This window comes from Bufo gargarizans, chromosome 1, assembly GCF_014858855.1.
Source record: "Bufo gargarizans isolate SCDJY-AF-19 chromosome 1, ASM1485885v1, whole genome shotgun sequence".
NCBI lineage: Eukaryota > Metazoa > Chordata > Amphibia > Anura > Bufonidae > Bufo > Bufo gargarizans.
In genome coordinates this window covers 350,034,209-350,058,109 of record NC_058080.1, presented here as the reverse complement: position 1 = coordinate 350,058,109, position 23,901 = coordinate 350,034,209, and the positions used below count along the sequence as shown (strand labels likewise).

Genomic DNA, 23,901 nt, shown 5'->3' with positions numbered 1-23,901 from the left:
TCCACTCTCACCTCCTCCAGCTTCCCAGTGAGCGAGGACTGACACGATGAGATCGCCACCAGCAGATGATCGTAGGCAGCCTTGAGGGTGAATTCAGGCTCAGTGGGTTCCTCAGCCTCTGCCTGCTGGGCGGCCTGCCCGCGGGTAACCGCCGGTGTGCGGGGGTCTCCTCTTGCGCCTACACGGCGTCCGATCTGTGCCTGGGGTCGGCAGTTTGTCAGGATGGTGAAGGATTGCAGAGGGTGAACAGAGCTGCACTCAAACGCGTGCTCTCATGCCGGCAGTTGGCCACGCCCCCCCGTATCACAACCTTTCATTGTGGAAGTGGAGCGTCCGAGGTGGGGGTAGTTGTATCGCAGGGTCTGTCACCTGGTAAATGGCGTCCATGTGCCTTTTTCTAAAAAATAAATAAATATTCCGCAGAGAGAAATTATGATGTGGGTAACAGAGAGTTACTGGCCATTAAGTTGGGTTTTGAGGAATGGCATCATTAGTTGGAAGGGGCGATTCATCCGATCACGTTGTTCACAGATCACAAAAGCCTGGCTTACCTGGAGTCGGCTAAATGACTGAACCCAAGGCAGGCCAGATGGTCTTTGTTTTTCACCAGCTTCAATTTCACTGTCGCCTATCATCCTGGGGTTAAAAACATTTAAGGCAAATGCCTTGTCACGTAGCTTTCCTGGAGATGGTGATTTTGAAAATCCGAGTCCTATAAGGGGAAGGGAGGTGAGTTTAATTATTATAAAAAAAAATTTTTAACCCCTCCATCCCTAATTTACTTGTTAATAGGGGAAAATAATAAAGATCGGGTCCCCGTCCCAATCGTCTCTTAGCAACCATGTGTCAAAATTGCACCGCATCTGCACTGGCTTTCGGATGCTTGCGATTTTCACGCTGCCCCATTCACTTTTATGGGGCCTGCGTTGCGTGAAAAACGCACAATATAGAGGTTGCTGCGATTTTCACTTAATGCACAAGTGATGCGTGAAAATCACCGCTAATGTGCAAAGCCCCATAGAAATGAATGGGTCCAGATTCATTGCGGGTGCAATGCGTTCACTTCACACATTGCACCCGCGCGGAAAACTCGCCCCTGTGAAAGGGGCCTTAGAGGCCCAGGGAGACTCACCGGATTCTTGTCCCTCTAGTAAACTGTTTGTATCATCGGAATTGCGTCACTGTACGGTTCTTACGGGACACCCTGGGAGCAGATCCAGTGCCGACCTCATCTCTCGTAGATTCTGGTGGCCCGGGTTGCGTAAGTGTGCTGAGGACTATGTGTCAGCCTGTAGTACCTGCACACGCGCTAAGGTGACACATACTCGGCCTTCCGGATCTCTACTTCCGTTGCCTATCCTGTCCAGACCATGTACTCACTCCGTGGATTTTATCACGGATCTACCTAATTCTTCAGAAAAGACAGTTATTCAGGTGGTAGTTGATGGTGCTTTAGTAAAATGGTGCACTTTATAGCGTTGCCGGGCCTATCTAATGCTAAAACATTTGCACAAGTGACAACATTGTGAAATTCCATGGCATTTCGTCTGACATGGTCTCGGATCGTGGGACTCAGTTTGTTTCCAGATTCTGGAAGGCGTTCTGTACTCGACTATGGGTACAACTGTCCTTTTCTTCGGCTTTTCATCCTCAGTCAAACGGACAGACGGAGCACACTAATCAGAGTCTGGAGACTTACTTGAGATGTTTTGTCTCTGAGAACCAGGAGGAGTGGTCTTCATTTTTGTCTTTGGCAGAGTTTGCCATAAATAATCATAGACAGCAGTCCACTGGGAAGTCAAAGTTTTTTGGGGCATATGCGTTTCATCCGCAGTTTGGCACATTTTTGGGTTCAGATACTTCTGATATCTGAGTAGGAACATTTTTCATCATCATTGTCATCTATACGGCGGAAAATTCAAGATAACTTAATGAATATGGGCAACAAGTGTAAACGTGTGGCTGACAGGAAACGTATGAGTGGTCCGGACCTAAGAGTGGGTGATTCTGTGTAGCTGTCCACTAGAAACATTAAGTTGAAGGTACCTTCTTGGAAGTTGGGTCTAAGGTTTATTGGTCCATATAAGATCACTGCCATTATTAATCCTGTAGCTTTTCATCTTGAACTTCCTCAGGCCCTGAAAATTCATAATGTGTTTCATAAATCTTTGTTGAGGAGATAAGTTGAACCTTTGGAGCAGTCTTCCTTGCCACCTGCTCCTGTCATGGTGGACGGTAGTTTGTAATTTCAGATCGCCAAGATAATTGACTCTCGAGTTCTCCGTATATCTCTTCAGTATCTTGTTCACTGGAAGGGTTATGTATCAGAGGAGAAGATGTGGGTACTGGCATCTGACGTGAATGCCAGTCGTTTGGTGAAAGATTTTTACAGGTCTCACCCGGATAAGGTCTGTCCTGGGTGCCCAGAGGTTACCCGTAGAAGGGAGGGTACTGTCAGGGACTTACCGAGACATACGGGCGTCCTGCTGACAGTGAGTGGCAGGAGACCTGTGAGACTGGCAACACATGGTTTGATCTGACAGGTTTTCCTTGTGGATCAATACGTGTCTGTGTTGTTTCTGGCAATCGCCACACCCCTTGCCGCCAGGTGTTGCTAATGTGGTCATTTAACCTTCCTTATTTATAGTTGCTTCTCTCACTATGCTGTGCGGTTTATTGCATCTGTGCCTGTAGATTGTTTATGGTTGGATCTCGGCTGAGTTTCTGGTGCTTCCATAGCCCCTTTGAAGTTAAATCTTTCCTTTCCCTTGTAATTTGTTTGGGTTCTGGGTGTTGCATTTCCCTATGGTCTGTATTAGGCCTGTAGAAGACTCTTGTTCATTCTTCCTTTTGGAGGAACAGTTAGTCTCGCCCCTGCCATTAGTACCAGGGTCCTATAGGACTCTAGGTATTCCTGCTTATGAACTTACCTACCTTTTGGGGTTTGTTTATACTAGTAGTCAGTCAGGATTTTGGTTAGGGTTTTCTCTAGGAGGTGTCCTTCTTCCTTCCCTAGTTCTCAGTCCTGATTCCCTGTTTTTCCCTTCCCTCCTATGCTCGGTGTGGTGTTTCCCTCCCTTTACCGAAGTGTGACAGTTATTTTTTTTTACCTGGAGCTTGTGTGTCTGCATGCAATCTATTTGTGTTGTCTCTCCTGTCTGTCAATGTCACTGTTGTCTGGTGACAAGTGCTGGACATGGACTATCATCACCTATTTATAATTTTACGTTATGGCTAAGTCTTTTAATGTTTTATAGCTTGGAATGGGTGGGAAATGGGTGCATTCAAAAGATATGCTGTACTTTCTTGGTTCCATCAATTTCCGACAGCTATCATATGCCTCTCGGAGACACATTTCACTAAAGACATAGGGGGAGATTTATTAAGACTGGCGCTTTCTGCGCCTGTCTTAAATCTCCTGCACTGCCACAGGATGCGCCTAATTTATGACTAGGCGTACGCCTCATCATAAATAAGGCGCATCCTCCTGCAGTCCGTGCGCCTAACCAGAAATCTACGACAGCTCAGAGCTGCTGTAGATTTCTAATATCATTTACACTGGAAAAATTATGATAAATTTGTTGCTGTCTGGCCATGCCAAAAACTCACTGAAAAAAGTGGCCTAAACGGGTGGAAATGCTCCAAACCAAGACACTGTAGCGTGTCTATAACCGGGGAAGCAATTCCTACACATGCGGTCCACAAATAATGGCAATCCCCAGCAAGAAATGCGTACAATGGAGGATGCCGGGGTGGACTGCTTGCACAAAATGATACATTGTGCAGATGAAAAAATATATACATACACAAATCACTGAAAAAAATACAGCAAAATGATACGCAACTGACAATACTAGCTACTTCCTCAGGCCAATGTTAAAAGCTGAGAACTTTGCCAATATCTTCCAGTCAGGAACATATCGGAGCCCCTCATGCACCACGTCACGGTGTCTCAGCAAGCATGGGGTCCTACCACTCCAACTACCTGTGGTGTGTGAACGAGGTCTGAACAGTGCTAGAAACCAACTCACAGCCAGATTCTCACATGCCTCCATGTCTGGCCATGCCCCCTTCAACACCTTGCTAAAAGTAAAAACACAAATGCAATCGCACTCTGCAAACCAGCACTCTGCCCTGCCTTTATGCTGGATGTTGAATAAGGCATTGGTGTACATTTTGGCCAAAGCGTAATAAGCCACTCACCACGTCAAGGTCGCCTTCATGAGTGGTCCCTAACAGTAGTTCCTACCTGTTATGGGCCACGACAGCCACACAAAGTCCAGGGAGCGCAGGCATCCCTGGATCCGATGAAAGCTGTAATGGCACCGGACGGGGTTAAAAGCGGAGTGTGCTTGGCGTGCATGCTGTACCTGCGCTCCCTGGACATTTTTAAAATGTCTCAACTGTGATTTTTTTTTTTACCACCATTTTTTAGGCGTAGAGGGAATGATAACTCTCCCCACATAGACTCTGTATTTAAATGTTTGTGGGTCTCTCACCAGTACCATTCCTTGTTTTCAACTCTTGTTAGGGGGGTAAGCGTGTTGGTTACTACCCATTTCATGTGCTACTTCCTCTGTAAATACAGACAAAAGATTTGTATGCATTCTTTGCTCTATTTATAACACTCAGTTAATATTAGTTGCAATATTTATTCCCCCACCATACTCTGCTGAAGTATTGAGGAGAGTACTTTCTTTTGTGACTGTGTTCCCCAATGTTTACCACTCTGATAGCTAGATATTTCAGTAACTACTTTTATCCTCACTGGGATCAGTTTCTTTCTGGTAACATACCTGTGAATGCTTCTCCTACGAAGCTGTTAGAAGTGGACCTTCAAGACATTTGGCACACTAGAATCCCTGATTCTTGGCAGTTTTCTTGTTATTCTGTGTCTTGTCACACTTTGTTGAGGATAGATTTAACAATGGGTTTAGATCTTCTATTGCCTCGGCTACTATTAGTATTTTAGGAAGCGTTGAGAATAAAACTCTTGCCAAACTCAATAAGGGAATCAGTCCTTCTCCCTAACGCCTCTTGCCCACGACCGTATGCTCTCCCAGATAGATGGTCCGGGAGTGGGCCATATTGATCTGAACAGCATTGATCGTGCGCACGGGAGATTTATCGTGCGCACAATGATTTTATTGTCCCGCGGGCGACCCGACATGCACAGCATGATTGTAATCTATGATGCTGTGCGCACGGGAGCGCACAATCAATTCCGTTCCGGTACATACAGTCAGGTCCAGAAATATTGAGACATCGACACAATTCTAGCATTCTAACATTTTTGGCTCTATACACCACTACAATGGATTTGAAATGAAACTAACAAGATGTGCTTTAACACCTTAAGGACCCGGCTCATTTTCACCTTAAGGACCAGGCCATTTTTTGCAAATCTGACCAGTGTCACTTTAAGGCTGGGTTCAGACCTGAGCGTTTTAAAGCGCGTTCCTACGCGCTGTAAAACGCTCAACAGGCAATAACCAATGATTCCCTATGGGAATGGTTCTCACCTGAGCGTTTTACAGCGCGTACGATCGCGCTGTAAAACGCCTGACGCCCCAAGAAGTACATGAGCTTCTTTGGGGCGTCTTGTCGCGCGTTCCCATACATAGACTTCAGCGGGAACGCGCGACAGTGGGCGTTCGCTTGTCTCTGTATGCGCGATTGCAAACGCCCGTACAATCGCGCATACAGAGCGTACGTTCAAGTACGCTCAGGTCTGAACCCAGCCTTAGTGGTGATAACTTTAAAACGCTTTAACTTATCCAGGCCATTCTGAGATTGTTTTTTCGTCACATATTGTACTTCATGACACTGGTAAAATGAAGTAAAAAAAATAAATTTTTATTTATTAAAAAATACCAAATTTACCCAAAATTTTTTAAAAATTGCAAATTTCCAAGTTTCAATTTCTCTACTTCTATAATACATAGTAATACCTCCAAACATATTTATTACTTTACATTCCCCATATGTCTACTTCATGTTTGCATCATTTTGGGAATTATATTTTATATTTTGGGGATGTTGCAAGATTTAGAAGTTTGGAAGCAAATCTTGAAATTGTTCTGAACTTTTCAAAAACCCAATTTTTAGGGACCATTTCAAGTCTGAAGTCACTTTGTAAGGCTTATATAATAGAAACCACCCAAAAATGACACCATTCTAGAAACTACACCCCTCAAGGTATTTAAAACTGATTTTACAAACTTTGTTAACCCTTTAGGTGTTCCACAAGAATTAATGGAAAATACAGATACAATTTCAAAATTTCACTCTTTTGGCATATTTTCCATTTTTATCAAATAAAATTCCAGTTACAAAGGGTTAACAGCCAAACAAGACTCAATATTTATGGCTCTGATTCTGTCGTTTACAGAAACACCCCATATGTGGTCATAAACCACTGTACGGGCACACGGTAGGACACAGAAGGAAAGGAATGCCATACGGTTTTGGAAAGGCAGATTTTGCTAGACAGTTTTTTTTGGACACCATGTCCCATTTGAAGCCCCCCTGATGCACCCCTAGAGTAGAAACTCCATAAAAGTGACTCCATCTAAGAAACTACACCCCTCAAGGTATTCAAAACTGATTTTACAAACGTTGTTAACCATTTAGGTGTTCCACAAGAGCTATTGGCAAATAGAGATGACATTTCAGAATTTCAATTTTTGGGCAAATTTTCCATTTTACTATTTTTTTTCCAGTTACAAAGCAAGGGTTAACAGCCAAACAAAACTCATTATTTATGGCCCTGATTCTGTAGTTTACAGAAACACCCCATATGTGGTCGTAAACCGCTGTACGGGCACACGGCAGGGCGCAGAAGGAAAGGAATGCCATACGTTTTTTGGAAGGCAGATTTTGCTAGACAGTTTTTTTTTTTTTGACACCATGTCCCATTTGAAGCCCCCCTGATGCGCCCCTAGAGTAGAAACTCCAAAAAAATGACCCTATTTTAGAAACTATGGGATAGGGTGGAAGTTTTGTTGGTACTAGTTTAGGGTACATATGATTTTTGGTATCTCTATATTACACTTTATGTGAGGCAAGGTAACAAGAAATAGCTTTTTTGGCACTTTTTTTTTGCTATTTACAACATTCATCTGACAGGTTAGATCATGTGGTATTTTTATAGAGCAGGTTGTCACGGACGCGGCGATACCTAATTTGTATACAATTTTTTTTATTTATGTAAGTTTTATACAATGATTTCATTTTTGAAGCAAAAAAAATATGTTTTAGTGTCTCCATAGTCTGAGAGCCATAGTTTTTTCAGTTTTTGGGCGAATATCTAAAGTAGGGTCTAATTTTTTGTGGGATGAGATGACGGTTTTATTGGCACTATTTTGGGGTGCATATGACTTTTTGATCGCTTGCTTTTACACTTTTTGTGATGTAAGGTGACAAAAAATTGTTTATTTAGCACAGTTTTTATTTTTTATTTTTTACGGTGTTCATCATTGTTCATAAGATGACAAAAAATGGTTTTTTTTACACCGTTTTTATTTTTTTACGGTGTTCACCTGAGGGGTTAGCTCATGTGAAATTTTTATAGAGCCGGTCGATACGGACGCGGCGATACCTAATATGTATACTTTTTTTTATTTATGTAAGTTTTACACAATGATTTAATTTTTGAAACAAAAAAAATAATGTTTTAGTGTTTCCATAGTCTAAGAGCCATAGTTTTTTCAGTTTTTTATGGCGATTATCTTGGGTAGGGTATGATTTTTGCGGGATGAGATGACTGTTTGATTGGCGCTATTTTGGGGTGCATATGACTTTTTGATCGCTTGCTATTACACTTTTTGTGATGTAAGGTGACAAAAAATTGTTTATTTAGCATAGTTTTTATTTTTTACGGTGTTCATCTGAGGAGTTAGCTCATGTGATATTATTATAGAGCTGGTCGATACGGACGCGGCGATACCTAATATGTATACTTTTTTTATTTATGTAAGTTTTACACAATAATATAATTTTTTAAACAAAAAAAAAATCATGTTATAGTGTCCCCATTGTTTTTTTATTCTTTGGGCCATTGTCTCATGTAGGGGCTCATTTTTTGCGGGATGAGGTGATGGTTTGATTGGTACTATTTCGGCGTACATGCGAATCTTTTGATCACTTTTATTACCTTTTTGGGGAAGTAAGAAATTTAGGCAAAATTTAAATTTCCTGATAGTTTTTATTTTTTTATTTTTATGGCGTTCACCGTGAGGGGAAAGTAACATGACCGTTTTATAGATCAGGTCGTTACGGATGCGGCGATACCTAATATGTGTAGTGTATTTTTATTTATTTATTTTTTTATTCAGTGATAAATGTGTTTTTATTATCTTTTGGGACCCAGACCCACTTGGTTCTTGAAGATCCAGTGGGTCTGATGTCTGTATAATACAGTACAGTACAATATATATTGTACTGTACTGTATTTTACTTACACTGAACAGATCTATGCTTTTAGCATAGATCTGTTCAGCACCATGGACAGCAGGACGCCTGAGAAGGCGTCCTGTTGCCATGGGAACCTTCCCTGTCTGCCACAACTGAGCAGACGGGGAAGGGGAAGGAGGGGAGCTCCCTCCCTCTGTCCCCCCCATCCATCTGGGGGCTGCAAAGGCACAGCAAGCAGCCCCCCGATGGCAGAGGGGGGGAGCTCTCTGACTTAACCCTTTCCATACCGCGGTCCGTACGGGGCATAATAATAATCATAAATCAAACTTTCACTTTTTAATACTTGGTTGCAAATCCTTTGCAGTCAATTACAGCCTGAAGTCTGGAACGCATAGACATCAGCAGACGCTGGGTTTCATCACTGGTGATGCTCTGCCAGGCCTCTACTGCAACTGTCTTCAGTTCCTGCTTGTTCTTGGGGCATTTTCCCTTCACTTTTGTCTTCAGCAAGGGAAATGCATGCTCAATCGTATTCAGGTCAGGTAATTGACTTGGCCATTGCATAACATTCCACTTCTTTCCCTTAAACTCTTTGGTTGATTTTGAAGTATGCTTTTGGGTCATTGTCCATCTGCACTGTGAAGTGCCGTCCAATGAGTTCTGAAGTATTTGGCTGAAAATGAGCAGATAATATTGCCCGAAACACTTCAGATTTCTTCCTGCTGCTTTTGTCAGCAGTCACATCATCAATAAATACAAGAGAACCAGTTCCATTGGCAGACATACATGCCCACGCCATGACATTACCACCATCATGCTTCACCGATGAGGTGGTATGCTTAGGATCATGAGCAGTTCCTTTCCTTCTCCATACTCTTCTCTTCCCATCACTCTGGTACACGTTAATCTTGGTCTCATCTGTCCATAGGATGTTGTTCCAGAACTTTGAAGGCTTTTTTAGAGGTCGTTTGGCAAACTCTAATCTGGCCTTCCTGTTTTTGAGGCTCACCAATGGATTACATCTTTTGGTGAACCCTTTGTAGTCACTCTGGTGAAGTCTTCTCTTGATAGTTGACTTTAACACACATACACCTACCTCCTGGAGAGTGTTCTTGATCTGGCCAACTGTTGTGAAGGGTGTTTTCTTCACCAGGGAAAGAATTCTTTGGTCATCCACCACAGTTGTTTTCCATAGTCTTCCGGGTCTTTTGGTGTTGCTAAGCTCACCGATGCGTTCCTTCTTTTTAAGAATGTTCCAAGCAGTTGTTTTGGCCATACCTAATATTTTTGCTATCTCTCGGATGGGTTTCTTTTGTTTTTTTTTCAGCCTAATGATGGCTTGCTTCACTGATAGTAACAGCTGTTTGGATCTCATCTTGAGAGTTGACAGCAACCGATTCCAAATGCAAATAGCAGACTTGAAATGAACTCTGGACCTTTTTATCTGTTCATTGTAATTGGCATGATGAGGGAATAACACACACCTGGCCGTCGAACAGCTGAAAAGCCAATTGTCCCATTACTGTTGTAGTTCCTACACCGTTCACCTGATTTTGATGTAAATACCTTCAAATTAAAGCTGACCGTCTGCAGTTAAAGCACATCTTGTTCGTTTCATTTCAAATCCATTGTGGTGATGTATAGAGGCAAAATGTTAGAATTGTGTCAATGTCCCACTATTTATGGACCTGAATGTATGGCCCACTCACGGACCGTATATCTCGGTGGGCATACGGTTGTGGGCAAGAGGCCTAAACCAGAGAAAGATCCCTTATTACCTGACTCATATAGACCCATGCCTTACTTCCAGTGGATGTTAAATTGTTTGCTAAAGTCTTAGGCTCGTTTCACACTAGCAGCAGAGATTCGGCAGGCTGTTCTGGCAGGGAACAGCCTGTGGGATCTCTGTGCATTCTAGCATTGCCAGAAGTTTGTAAGGCTCCTATAACTATAATGGGGATCCAGCTACAATATGCTGAGAATCGGCCTGAAGAAAACCGCTACATGCAGCTAACAGACTGTATCAGGTTATACTGCATGGAGACCAAACTGGCTTCATGCAGAATAAGTGCACGGTCATTAACCTTTTTAAAACAGAAGGGGTCCTCTGTGGATCCTTGTGCATAGGCGATCCCTTCCCTTGATGCAGTCATAGCCTTTGCCAGCATTATGTCCTATTTTCTGTTCTGTGTTTGTTTTATATATGCTTCCCTCCATTAGGGTTGGGGCTATGGGCCAAGTGTCAGACTCCTTCCTTTTAGAGAGGGATACAAGACAGGGATGCCCCCTGTCACCCCACAGTTTTGCAAACTTTACCTTGCTTGTGCAGGAATTCAGCTTCCATACAGGATTTTAAATGTGGGCCACTAGATGAAAGGGTATTCCTATATACAGATGACATTACTCCTTTTGGGAAATGTAGTACCTTCCCTAGTTACCAGTAATGAGCATCATTAAAGAATTTTGCCAGTGGTTGGGGTTGTTTATCAACTAGGATAAATCTGTTGACCCTCTGGTACATACACACTTATGTTTAACATCAGTTAAATATCTTGGAATACGAGTAATAGGAGACATATGTTATGGCGTATAGCTGCATATTCTGGGACCAGATTTCCCTGTTGTATATGTTGAACAAAGGGTAAAAAAGCTAGAGATTTCCTGCTTGTATGACATCTTGTTCTATGAACAGGTAGAAGAGGACCTTGAAGTACAGGAGGAGTATCGCTAAACCTCTGCCGTATTCCCTTCTCATCTCCTGTCTGTGGAGGAGGGCATTTTCCTTCATCTTTGGTACCATGCAGTTCTTACTATGAAAGAAAATGTTGACTTCCTGCAGTAGGCGGTTTTCCAATATTCTTCATGTAGTTTCACCACAACTATAGCCTGCCGAATCCGTCAAAACGTATGCAAACTGATGGCATTTGTCAGACTGATCAGAATTGAAATGCCGGATCCGTCTGTCCGGCGTCATCCGGAAAAACGGATCTGGAATTTATTTCTTTTTTTGTGGTCTGAGCATGCGCAGACCGCAATGCCGGATCCGTTTTGCCGGAACACTCTGGGCCGTATCCGGCATTAATGCATTTCAATGGGAAAAAATGACTGATCTGGCATTCCAGCAAGTGTTCCGGAATTTTGGACTGAGCTAAAACCATAGCATGCTGCGATATTATATCTGTCCTAAAAAGGCTGAACTGAAGACATCCTGATGCATTCTGAACGAATTGCTCTCCATTCAGAATGCATTAGGATATGCCTGATCAGTTTTTTTACGGTATTGAGCCCCTAGGGCGGAACTCAATGCTGGAAAAGAATAAGGCTAGTGTGAAAGTACCCTAAGGATATACATGTATGATATACTAGATTTGAGCTAGTGGGTAGGTTGGCAATCAATAATTTAGCAACCCCTCAGAATGGGATTGTAATGGGTTGATTTTATGTTGCCTACCTCTTAGCTTTTCCGACTGACTGTGATCACTTAAAGGTTTTTTTGAGTGCCTAGATACTGATAATTTATCCTCCATGTAGGTCAGCAACATTAGATTGTAGGGTCACCCCAACTGATCAGCTGTTTCCAGAAACCAAATTGGAGGTGAGTTGCAGTAAGCCGGCATGGTCACTACACAGTGGACAGAGCTTTCTGCCCCCGGCTCTGTCCAGTGTGTTGGAAACAACTGATTAGTGGGAGTGGCAGGTGTCACACCCTAACCAATCTGATATTGGTGACCTATTTTAATACTGAAAACCCATTTGAGCTAACCATACATAATCGGTAGCATTGCAAAACAGGAGAAAATTGGCTGAATTTGGCAATAGTTTGCACTGAATTTTCAAATGTGGGATGGTCACAATCGGCAATCTTGGACAATTTTTATCTAGTGTCTGGACACCATTAGTGAAAGGAAAAACCTGCTACTTGCATATTACACAATGTATGCTCTAACACAGGACCAGGATTGCAGTGTTGGCTGCCATAAAAGCAGAAATTTCGCCTTTAGAAATCGGGTCAGAGTGAGAGCTGCAGGTTTGATTGTCAGCTTTAAAACAAGACAAATAACCTCTCTAATGCCTCATGCAGACGTCCGTGTCAGTTTTGGATCAGTGGTAATGCGGACCGCGTTCAATCCGTGTTTTCTCCCCTGACAGATCCGTGTTGGGTCTATGGGTCCGATTTTTTTTTGCTGTCCGTGTTGCATCCGTGTTTCACTAACACTCAACAGCTGAAAAATAATTTTCAAAGAGTCCTTTGTTAATGATCCGTGAAACACGGATGCAACACGGATGGCATCCATGGTTTTCACTGACCCATAGACTATAATGGGCGTGATGGATCCGTGAACACGGACAAAATAGAGCATGTATCCGTGGTAAAAAAAACAGACCCACGGACTGTGCTGAAACACTGATGTGTGAATACACACATTAAAATGAATAGAGACATGTGCTGTCCGTGGAGAACACGTACAGCACACGTCTGTGAAACACTGACGTCTTCATGAGGCTTGACTCAATTGTAACCTAAGAGCCCTCAGTATTACCCCTACCCTTTGCTGCTAGACAGCCCTGTCCTTTCTTGCCTGTCTGAACAGTGTTTGGGTAAATCAGTGGGGGTATAAATGGATGCCACTTGGTTGCTGTGAGGGACTGCAGTGGGTCGGCTGGGCTAGTTGTAAATGATGACCAACAAGTCTATACATTCATGTCGCCATTTGCAAATTCTAGGTCACACTGCTGATCATTTTGGTTGCTATCTGGAACTTTGAGTAGGTTACTTGTTATTCTGCATATGGGTAACCTATAGTCAATTTAAACTTGTTTTTTGGCATTGTAATAATGCAACTGTGTATAATGCTCTCCTATAACAGCATGTAGAACAAATTAGTTCACACCGGGTTTTCTCCGCTGTGCATAGGGTTCCCACCCCAGAATTTAGTATAGTAAAAATCACAGCAGTGAGAGGTATACTTTGGTTGCAATTTTATTTTTTGCAGGTTATATGCGACATACACGTGAACGCCTTTTCGGCTATATTAGCCTTAATCAGACACATTGCCGCTGTATATGAAAGGGAAATGTGAAGGACACACAGGTAGATCAGGTGCTGTCAGCACCAGTGGTTTGAGGTGTGTGCATCACTTGATTAAAAAAAAAAAGTGAACATAATAAAAATAAAAAATTAAATAAAAATGTAAATGATCCACTTAAGGACCACAGGTTTATACCCCCCCCCCCCCCCCCCCAAGTGACCAGGCCCTTTTTTGCAAATCGGCACTTCACAACTGTAACGGTTTATTGCTCGGTCATGCCACTTGGCAGCCAAATGAATTTTACCTCCTTTTCTTCTCACAAATACAGCTTTCTTTTGGTGGTATTTGATTGCTGCTGACATTTTTTGTTTTTCTGATATTAATCACAACTGACCGCAATTATCTAAAAAAAATTGTATTTTTAACTTTTTCGGGTAAAATTGTTCAAATATAATTACATTTCTATACAAGTTTGTGTCAGAATTTATTGTGCTACATGTCTTTGATAAAAAAAAATCCAATAAGTGTATATTTATTGGTTTGCGCAAAAGTTATAGCGTTTACAAACTATGGTACAAAAATGTGAATTTCCGCATTTTGAAGCAGCTCTGACTTTCTGGGCACCTGTCATGTTTCTTGAGGCGCTAGAATGCCAGGATAGTATAAATACCCCGCAAATGACCTCATTTTAGAAAGAAGACACCCAAAGTATTCGCGGAGGGGCATGGTGAGTTCATGTATGATTTTTTTTTTTCACAAGTTTGTGGAAAATGACACTTTCTGAGGAAAATAAATAAATAAAGTTTCTGGCAACAAAGCAAAAATAAATCTCCCATGGACTCTCTAGGCCCCTCAGTGAATACCTTGGGGTGTCTACTTTCCGAAATGGGGTCATTTGTGGGGTGTGTTTACTGTTCTGGCAATTTGGGCGGGGCTAAATTGTGAGCAACCCTGTAAAGCCTAAAGGTACTCGTTGGACTTTCAGCCCCTTTACGCACCTAGGCTGCAAAAAAGTGTCACATGTGGTTTGGGGTGTATGTGGTTTGGGGCAATGTGTTTTGGGGTGTATTTTTACATATACCCATGCTGGGTGAGAGAAATATCTCTGTAAATTGACAACTTTGTATAAAAAAATGTAAAAAGTTGTCATTTACAGAGATATTTCTCACACACAGTATGGGTATATGTAAAAATACACCCCAAAACACATTGCCCTACTTCTTCTGAGTACGGGGATACCACATGTGTGACACTTCTTTGCAGCCTAGGTACGCAAAGGGGCCCAAATTCCAATGAGTACCTTTAGGATTTCACAGGGCATTTTTACGCATTTGGATTCCAAACTACTTCTCACGCTTTAGGGCCCCTAAAATGCCAGAGCAGTATAAATACCCCACAAGTGCCCCCATTTTGGAAAAAAGACACCCCAAGGTATTCTGTGAGGGGCATGGCGAAATCATAGAAGTTTGTTTTTTTGGGCACAAGTTAGCGGAAATTGATTTTTATTTTTATTTTTTTTCTTATAAAGTCTCATGTTCCACTAACTTGTGACAAAAAAATAAAATTTTACATGAACTCGCCATGCCCCTCACGGAATACCTTGGGGTTTCTTCTTTCCAAAATGGGGTTACGTGTGGGGTATTTATACTGCCCTGGCATTTTAGGGGCCCTAAAGCGTGAGAAGAAGTCTGGAATCCAAATGTCTAAAAATGCCCTCCTAAAAGGTACTCATTGGAATTTGGGCCCCTTTGCGCACATAGGCTACAAAAAGTGTCACACATGTGGTATCGCCGTACTCAGGAGAAGTAGGGCAATGTGTTTTGGGGTGTATTTTTACATATACCCATACTATGTGTGAGAAACACCATAAAAAAAAAACTGTGTAAAAAAAAAACCGCAATTTTTGTCACCTTACATCACAAAAAGTGCAACACCAAGCGATCAAAAAGGCGTATGTCAAACAATATGGTTCCAATAAAACCGTCACCTCATCCCGCAAAAAATGGGACTCTACATAAGAATCGCTCAAAAAATATAAAAAACTATAGCTCTCAGAACATGGAGACACTAAAACATAATTTTTAAATATTTTTTCAAATATGCTATTATAAGTGAAATTGATAAAAAAAAAATGAAGAATGTTATTATTTCCCCTTATAACCATGTAATAAGGGAAAATAATACAATCTACACCTAACCCAAACCCAAACTTCTGTGAAGTAGTTTGGGCCTGGGTACCAAACATGCAGATTTTTCTCACGCGCGTGCAAAACGCATTAAAATGTTTTGCAGTTGTGCAGAAAAATTGCGCATTTTACCGCGACACACCCGCATCTTATCCGGCCCAAAGCCATGACGCTCGTGTGAAAGGGGCTATGGGTGCATCAGGGGGGCTTTAAATGGGACATGGCATCGAAAATCCAGTCCAGAAAAATCTGCCTTCCAAAAACCATGCGGCAGTCCTTACATCAGTTTACGACCACATGTGGGGTGTTTCTGTAAACCGCAGAATCTGGGTAATAAATATAGATTTTTGTTTGGCTGTTAACCCTCAATGTGTTAAAGAAAAAAATTTGCTAAAATGGAAAATCTGCCCAAAAAGTTACATTTAGAAATTTTGTCTCCATTTTCCTTTAATTCTTGTGGAACACCTAAAGGGTTAACGAAGTTTGTAAAATCAGTTTTGAGTAACTTGAGGGGTGTAGTTTCTACAATGCGGTAATTTATGGGGTGTTTCCACTATGTAAGCCCCACAAAGTGACTTCAGACCTGAACTGGTCCTTTTAAAGGGTTTCTACCACATCGTTTTGACAAATTTAGCTGTCAGACACTAGCGATCCACTAGTGTCTGCTCTACCAAACAATGCTATTATAATCGATTTTTGTGCAGCCGTTTCCATAAAAAATTAACTTTTATTGATATGCTAATGAGCCTCTAGGTGCTATGGGGGCGTCTTTTCAGCACCTAGAGGCTCGGTCTACCTTCACAAAATGCCGCCCAGCGCGTCCCTCCAACCTGCCCATCTCCTCTGGAATGCGATCCTACCTCTAGGTCAGCGGACGAATTCTCGCGCCTGGAAACGGCTGCACAAAAAGCTATTATAATAGCATTGTTTGGTAGAGCAGACACTAGAGGATCGCTAGTGTCTGACAGCTAAATTTGTCAAAACGATGTGGTAGAAAGCCTTTAAACTTAATGGAAATATGTTTTTTTTCAACCGTATTAACTATGTATAAATAAAGATTATTATTACATTTCTTAAATATAAAACAAGCAATAAACTATGTACATAAATCATGACTTAATTGTTATCAATAAAAATATTGTCAGTTGTTAAGAAATGTAGTTAAATTTTTTAAAATAATCCTGGGGACATGATCTTCACTTGATCCAACCCAGGGGACCTAGGGTGTTACAAAGACTGATCCAGTATACCTTACTCTGTAATATTTTTAAACATCTCTGTGTGTTTCTATACACCTCTTTCTGAATCTACCATCTCGTTAGCTACACTATGTTTATTTCCAAAAAGTACTTCTTCCCACATAGTATCGACTCATTCACTTGATACAGCGTGGTAACTTGACTGTTTGAGAAGTGTACACTGAATTGGGCTCAGAATTAACCAGTGTACTTCATAATGAAAGAATTTGAAGTTCATGGTCTTTTGGAATATTTTGCACTTTTTACATTGCTAACTATGAAACTTTTTCTGTTTCTTAAAGGCAGGACAAGCTAAAGGTCCACATGCGGAAACACACAGGAGAGAAGCCATACCTGTGCCAGCAGTGCGGTGCAGCTTTTGCTCATAACTACGACCTGAAAAATCACACTCGTGTACACACTGGGCTGCGTCCTTACCAATGCCAGGCATGCCACAAAACCTTTGTGCGTTCAGACCATCTCCATAGACACCTAAAGAAGGATGGCTGCAATGGGATCCCCTCTCGCAGAGGGCGTAAACCCCGGATTCGAGAAGGGATTGCTCCACTTCCAGGGAATGGCAACGGTCTGGGTGAAATTCAGGCCGAGTGTCCCAGTTTGGGAGCTGGAAGCACTTCCTAAGGAAAACCAAAAACAAACTAGAAAATTCTCTAAATCAATATATATATATATATATAAAAATATATAATTATATCAAAGTATATTTGGGGTTGCCTAATTATCACTATCCTCATGGGAGGGTTGGGACTTGGTGTATATACTCAGCACAGGGGACCAGAGAGGGGAACTGTGTTCTCCTGGGATTATGGGAGGCAGAATGCTTGGAATGAATGACTGAAGGGTAATAAAAAAAAAAGCAAAAAGACTTGAGATGTATCTGGGCAGGTTGCACTATTTATATACCTGCTATTAACAGCAGCTACACTGAAGTTCTGCTTAAACTGCTTTATAATTTGATATGGCAACACAACTCTTGCTATAGGTAAGAAAAATTACACTTCTTGAGTTGTTGAAGAGTGTTCATAGTGGTAACTAAAGGAGATAAACTTCTCATTATATACCAGTTTAATGAAATCAGCATCTACGATTTTCTTTTTAGGTCTTTTGTCTGTGCAGCGATATAGCATGCTATAAATGTACAGTATGTATTACAGGACAATTGGCTTCCGATAGTATGCTATAAGAAAATGTAGACATGTACAACGCAACAGCTACTTCCAACTCACTAGAATATGTGGTAAAGGATTGGTTAACCAACACTCAGTTGCCAAAAGGAATATATGCCTTTAACCCCCAAAGTGACAGTGTTACCTATGGTAGCTTTAATGTTTAGTCTCGATAAAGGCCACAATTTGACAATCAACCTGAAACAATGACAGTTTTTTTTTTTTTTGTTGTTGTTTAATAGGACACCATACAGAGGAACTGGCCAGACATATGCTACCTTGCCTTGGCCCCTGTATTTAGATACAGGGATAGGGTGACAAACTGAGTCTTTGCCCCAGGTGAAATGGTGGCTTAGCTACGGCGTTTTGGGACAGAATTTGAGCATAATAAACAGCTCTGGATTTTGCCACAAATCTGCAGCAAAATACATATGTGCTTAAATGGAACATGTCATCATGAAAATGCTGCAGGAAACAAGTCATAGAGCAAGAGGAGCTAAGTAGATTGATATATAGTTTTGTGAAAAAAGATTCAGTAAAGCTTCCATTTCATTCATTTGAATTAAGGAGATAGTCCAATCAGTGATTGACAGCTTGTCTCCATGCAAAGTGATGGAGTGAAGGCTGTCAGTCACTGAATAAGACTCCATGACTTCAAAGCCCAGGGTGTGCAGGGATGTAAAAGGGTAAAATACATTTTACTGATTCTTTTCCCAAAAACTGTACATCAATCTTATAACAGCTCAGACGCCATGTTCAATATGACAGGTTCCCTTTAATTTGAATATGCAGTGGATTTACCCTAATACATTACGGAGGGTGAAATCTGCAGTGATTTAATTTAAATTAGCATGCTATGGATTTAAAATCCACACCGCAGGTCATTTTCTGCACAGAGTGTTAAAATTTCAGCAACTTTGCTGCTACTGTAACATGCTGCAAATATTTCACACCCAAAAATTTACATGCCCATGCTAGCTGTTAGATGCACTTTATTTAATATGCTAATTAGTTTTGGAGAGCCTTGAGTGTCAGGGCCAGGTATCCTCACTGCCTTTCTACCTGGGCCTGTCAATTCCAAGATCTTATCTACGCATTGCTTCAATGCAGGACCAGGCAGGAAGATGGTGATGATGCCTGGCCTGTCACTCATGGGGAGGGGGAGGGGCCAAGAGGTAAAGCAGTGCGCTATAACCATTTCTGGACCTCTCCCGTACATGTATAGTGGAAGTCCGGCAGACACCCAGGGCTAATGTCTGTGATCGGCGATAACGCCGATCGCAGACATTTGCCCCCTCAGATGCTGTGGTCAAATGTAACCACTATATCTTAAAGATGAAAACCCAGAAGCGCTGCGCTTCTGGGCCTGGAATAGCTCCCCCTAGCTTCATTCGCTGTGAAAGGCCTGAGCCTGCTAGACACTACCATGCCTTTCACAGGTATATTCCAAAGTAGGCCTGCAGGTGGCAGCACTACATTGAAATATACATAATTTTCTGTTTAGCAATGTGTTTAATTCCATAGCTAAATTGAAATTGCAATATAAAGTTTGCATGTTGTTAGGCCCTTAGGGGCCAAAAAAAAGGTAAAAAAATAAAATAAGTATTTGAAAATATTAAAATGGAAATCGCCCTCTTTCCCCAGAATAACAATAAACAATCAAAAAAATGAACATCATAGGCATTGCCATGTCCCAAAATGCCCATTCTATTAAAATATTTATACCAGACAGAGAACAGCGTAAGTTTTATTAGCTTCACCTTCCAAAACAATTGAATAAAAAGTGATCAAAAAGTCATACACGCTCCAAAATAGAATCAATAAAACTACAGATTGACAACAAAAAAAAACTGGTGGAACTGCGCTTTTATTCCCCTCAATTCCACACATTTGGATTTTTTTCCCCTCTACATTCTATGCAAAATTACATGATGCCATTAGAAAGTACAACTTGTTCCGCAAAAAAACAAGCCCTCATATGGCTATATGAACAGAAAAGTAAAAATGTTATAGCTCCTGGAAGGCAGAGAATAAAAAAACAAAAACAGAAAATCTCAAGATTCTGAAGGGGTTAAAAACATTTTGGATTGTCTGTTACAGCAAAAATGTGGTTACTGCAGCAGCATCACCTAAGTACCATAGTAGCTACATCTTCAGTGCTGTCTTATGAAGCTTGAATGAGTTCACACAAGACCCAAAATGTCAGAGAGTGTTATTTTTACAAAGATAATGGGGGTAGATTTATTAAAACTGGCGTTGTGCCTATAGCATCAGATTCCACCTTTCTCTTTCCAGAACTTTGAAAAATGAAAGATGGAATCTGTTTGGTTGCTATTGACAACAAATACAGTTTTCCTTTACACCAGTTTTGATAAATCTCTTCCAATGTTTCTATTTTTTTTTTCCAGTTTTGTAACTGTCTAATGTAGTACACAGTTACTATAGTTCGTGTACAAGTACTTTAGTAGCATATTGTGGGCATACAGTAGGTTGATGTTTAGAACTGTAAGGCATCTTTCATATGTGCAATACAGATTGTCAGGATTTGTTCTGGAAAAACTGATGGTTTTGCATGCAAGTTCTATCAATTTTTTTCTGCGATTACGTTCAGTGTTTGCATTTTTTTACTGCTGGATTGTATCCGGATTGGATGAGTTTTTCACAAGCATGAAGAATAACACTGCACATCCCCTAGTAACCAGCAGTGAAAAACGCATTGCATCTGGGTGCCTTCTTTACTTTTATGGAGCCAGAGCTGCATGAAAAACCGCACAATATAGAATTTCCTGCGTTTTTTCCTGAACACAGAGATGCGCAGATCCATTGAAATGAATTGGTCTGGATGCTATGTGTTCACAACACACATCGCTTCCAGAAGGAAAACTTGCTTGTGTGAAAGAGGCCAAAATGAAATGTAGTCATTTTCCCAAGCAGGACCTTATTATCTTTAATGGTAATGTGTCTTGATATGTTTCTCTGGTGACCACATAGAATTGTAGTATTAAGCTGCATTTACACGACCCGACAATCTGCCCATTAAATGCGCCAACGATCACCCAATGAAAATAGCGAAACAGGGATCTGCTGCTCAGAAACCATGAATATGTATGAGGACGAGGGATCACAATAGCAATCCCTCTTCCTCATACAGTGAAGGAGATCGCTGCATGTAAATGCATGGTCTCCTTCACTGAACAAGCAGCCGACTGTCAGGAAGGAACAATCAGGTGCAGAATCATCCCGTGTAAATCCAGCTTTAGTTTCTGCTAAAATGTATTTTAAATGAGAAGCAAACAAGTTGGAGCCATTGTCTATTGATGGGAGCGTGTATTTAAGAAAAAAGGGGTCTGAATAGAGGGCAGGAATTATACCAGAGATTCACAACCTTTTGGATTTTGTAATCCACGTTTGTATAAAGTGGCTACACTGGATTTTAAAATGGGAAAGTGTGTTAAAAATATAGGTAGTATTGCTCTAACCTTAATGTAAACTGTCAGTAATGTAGGGGCACATTTATCAAGACCGGCGTTTTTACCTGTTATCGTAAAGATTGATAGCTGGTGGTGGATCTGCCGAAGTTATGAAGAGGCGCCGGCCTCGCAATAACTTTGGCGCATACAGCGCCAGTTCTAAATGTAAGACGGCTTCCGAGCTCTTACATTTAGACCATTTTCTGCACCTAAGACAGGCTTAGGCTCCTTTCACACCTGCGTTCAGGTGTCCGCTCATGAGCTCCGTTTGAAGGGGCTCACGAGCGGCCCTGAACGCAGCCGTCTGGCCCTAATGCATTATTAGTGGAGGCGGATCCACTGAGAATGCATCCGCCTGCCAGCGCTCAGCCTCCGCTCCGCTCAGTGAGCGGACACCTGAACGCTGCAAGCAACGTTCGGGTGTCCGCCTGGCCGTGCGGAGGCGAGCGGATCCGTTCCGACTTACAATGTAAGTCAATGGGGACGGATCCGCTTGAAGATGACACCATATGGCTCAATCTTTAAGCGGATCCGTCCCCCATTGACTTTCAATGTAAAGTCGGAACGGATCCGCTCAGGCTACTTTCAGATTTAGCAAATTTTTCTAAGTTCTAATGCAGACGGATCCGTTCTGAACGGAGCCACCGTCTGCATTAATATGATCGGATCCGATCAGAACGGATCCGATCGAACGCTAGTGTGAAAGTAGCCTAAACAAATGATGAAAGAGACAGGACTGCCGGCCCATCCTCTTCTCCGTCTACACCATGCCCATAATTTTAGACCTGGCATGAGTGAGGAAAAGTCGCAGATTGCATCAGCTCCTGAAATACTCCTAATTTAGGCGTATTTCAGATTTATAAATGACCCCCATAGTTTTAAGTTCTAGTAGTGCTGTGACATCCTGCCCATGATGCACACAAAGCAGTTGTGTTCAAAAAAAGAAGTTTGCCTCTATACCCATTGAGGACATTAATATTCACTTGGAACGGCCATCTGCAAATGGAAACTATGATGCTAGTGTGAACAGAGCCTTAGTAAGCCAAATCAGGCGGCCAGTGGGTTGGGAGCCATATGTTCTTCCCAAGCATTAATGCACTCAATAATAATGATTTAAAAACTGTTTAGGTTAGCATCCGTTTTTTTCATACATTAAAAATTTCATATAAAATAGTCTATGCAAGTCATATTCAAATAATATACCGTATGTAAATAAAATAACCTATAATAATCATAGTCAAATTTTATAAGCATAATTTTGTACAAAGTCGTCTTCAGTTGTATGCACTTTAGGACAGTGGAAAGTTATATTTGCACAAGAGAGCATGTTCTCTATGTTGTCACTTGACTCTCATGAAAATGTAACATATCTTTAAACCCCCCCTATGGGCAATGGTAAAAACATCCTGGAGTGCTTTGTTTAGCTTTACTGTATGCATTTTGTTAGCATTGCAGTTTTAGTCATGTCATGTGGCCCACATAAGCATTCCTTTTATTTAGGCATTTCTTGCAGCTTGGGTGCGGACCCATTCACTTCAATGGGGCCGCAAAAGATGTGGACAGCACTCCGTGTGTTGTCCGCATCCGTTGCTCCGTTCCGTAGCCCCGCAAAAAAAAGAACATGTCCTATTCTTGTCCTGTTTTGCGGACAAGGATAGGCATGGTTACAATAGACCGTTTTGTCCATCCATATTCTGCAACACTGTTTGGCTGAAAATTAAAATGTATTTTTTAGTTATGTAAAGTTATCCCTATCCTATGATAGGGATAACGTTACATAACTGGACTACCCCTTGGATTTCCAGAGCGTATTCTAGCAGTGACCCTTGAAAACCAATGACTACTGTGTCCATGGACTATAAAGTGGGATCCATAATCATGGACAAAATAGGGCATGCTTCCCTGGTGTCACTGTGGACTCATGGTCCATGGAAAACTGATGTGTGAATACATTAAAATCATTGTATACGTGTGCCTTTCTTGGAGAACATGGACAGCACATGTCTGTGATTCTCTGACATGTGAAAGAGGCTTTGGGGCTCCGGCACACGACTATGTTTTTTGTCCACATGCAATTCTAATTTTTTTGAATGGGTCAGATGTGGACCCATTCACTTTAACGGGACCGCAAAAGATGCAGAGAGCACAGCGTGTACTATCCGAATCCGTATGTCTATTCCGCAGTGCTCGCAAAAATATAGAACATGTCCTATTCTTGTCTGGATAGGATTGTTCTACAGATGGCAGGACGTTCCATTCCACAAAATGTGGAACGCACTTGGCCAGTATCCATGTTTTGTGGATCCGCAGTGTGCAGACCGCAAAAACGCCAGCGGTCATGTGCATGATCCCTTAGTTGTAAGAGTGCATCTGTG

General features: G+C 41.6%; 1 protein-coding gene across 5 annotated transcripts in view; it reads left to right on the top strand.

Moving 5' to 3' along the window:
* ZBTB7A (zinc finger and BTB domain containing 7A) overlaps window positions 1-21,383 on the top strand; it is a 99,509-nt gene extending 78,126 nt beyond the window's left edge. For all 5 annotated transcript variants that reach the window (XM_044268496.1, XM_044268512.1, XM_044268490.1 and 2 more), the window contains exon 3: window positions 17,172-21,383. In XM_044268496.1, the coding sequence (XP_044124431.1) occupies window positions 17,172-17,511 (340 nt within the window). In that variant the 3' untranslated portion in view covers window positions 17,512-21,383. The remainder of the gene's footprint in view (window positions 1-17,171) is intronic.
* Window positions 21,384-23,901: the final 2,518 nt, after the last annotated feature.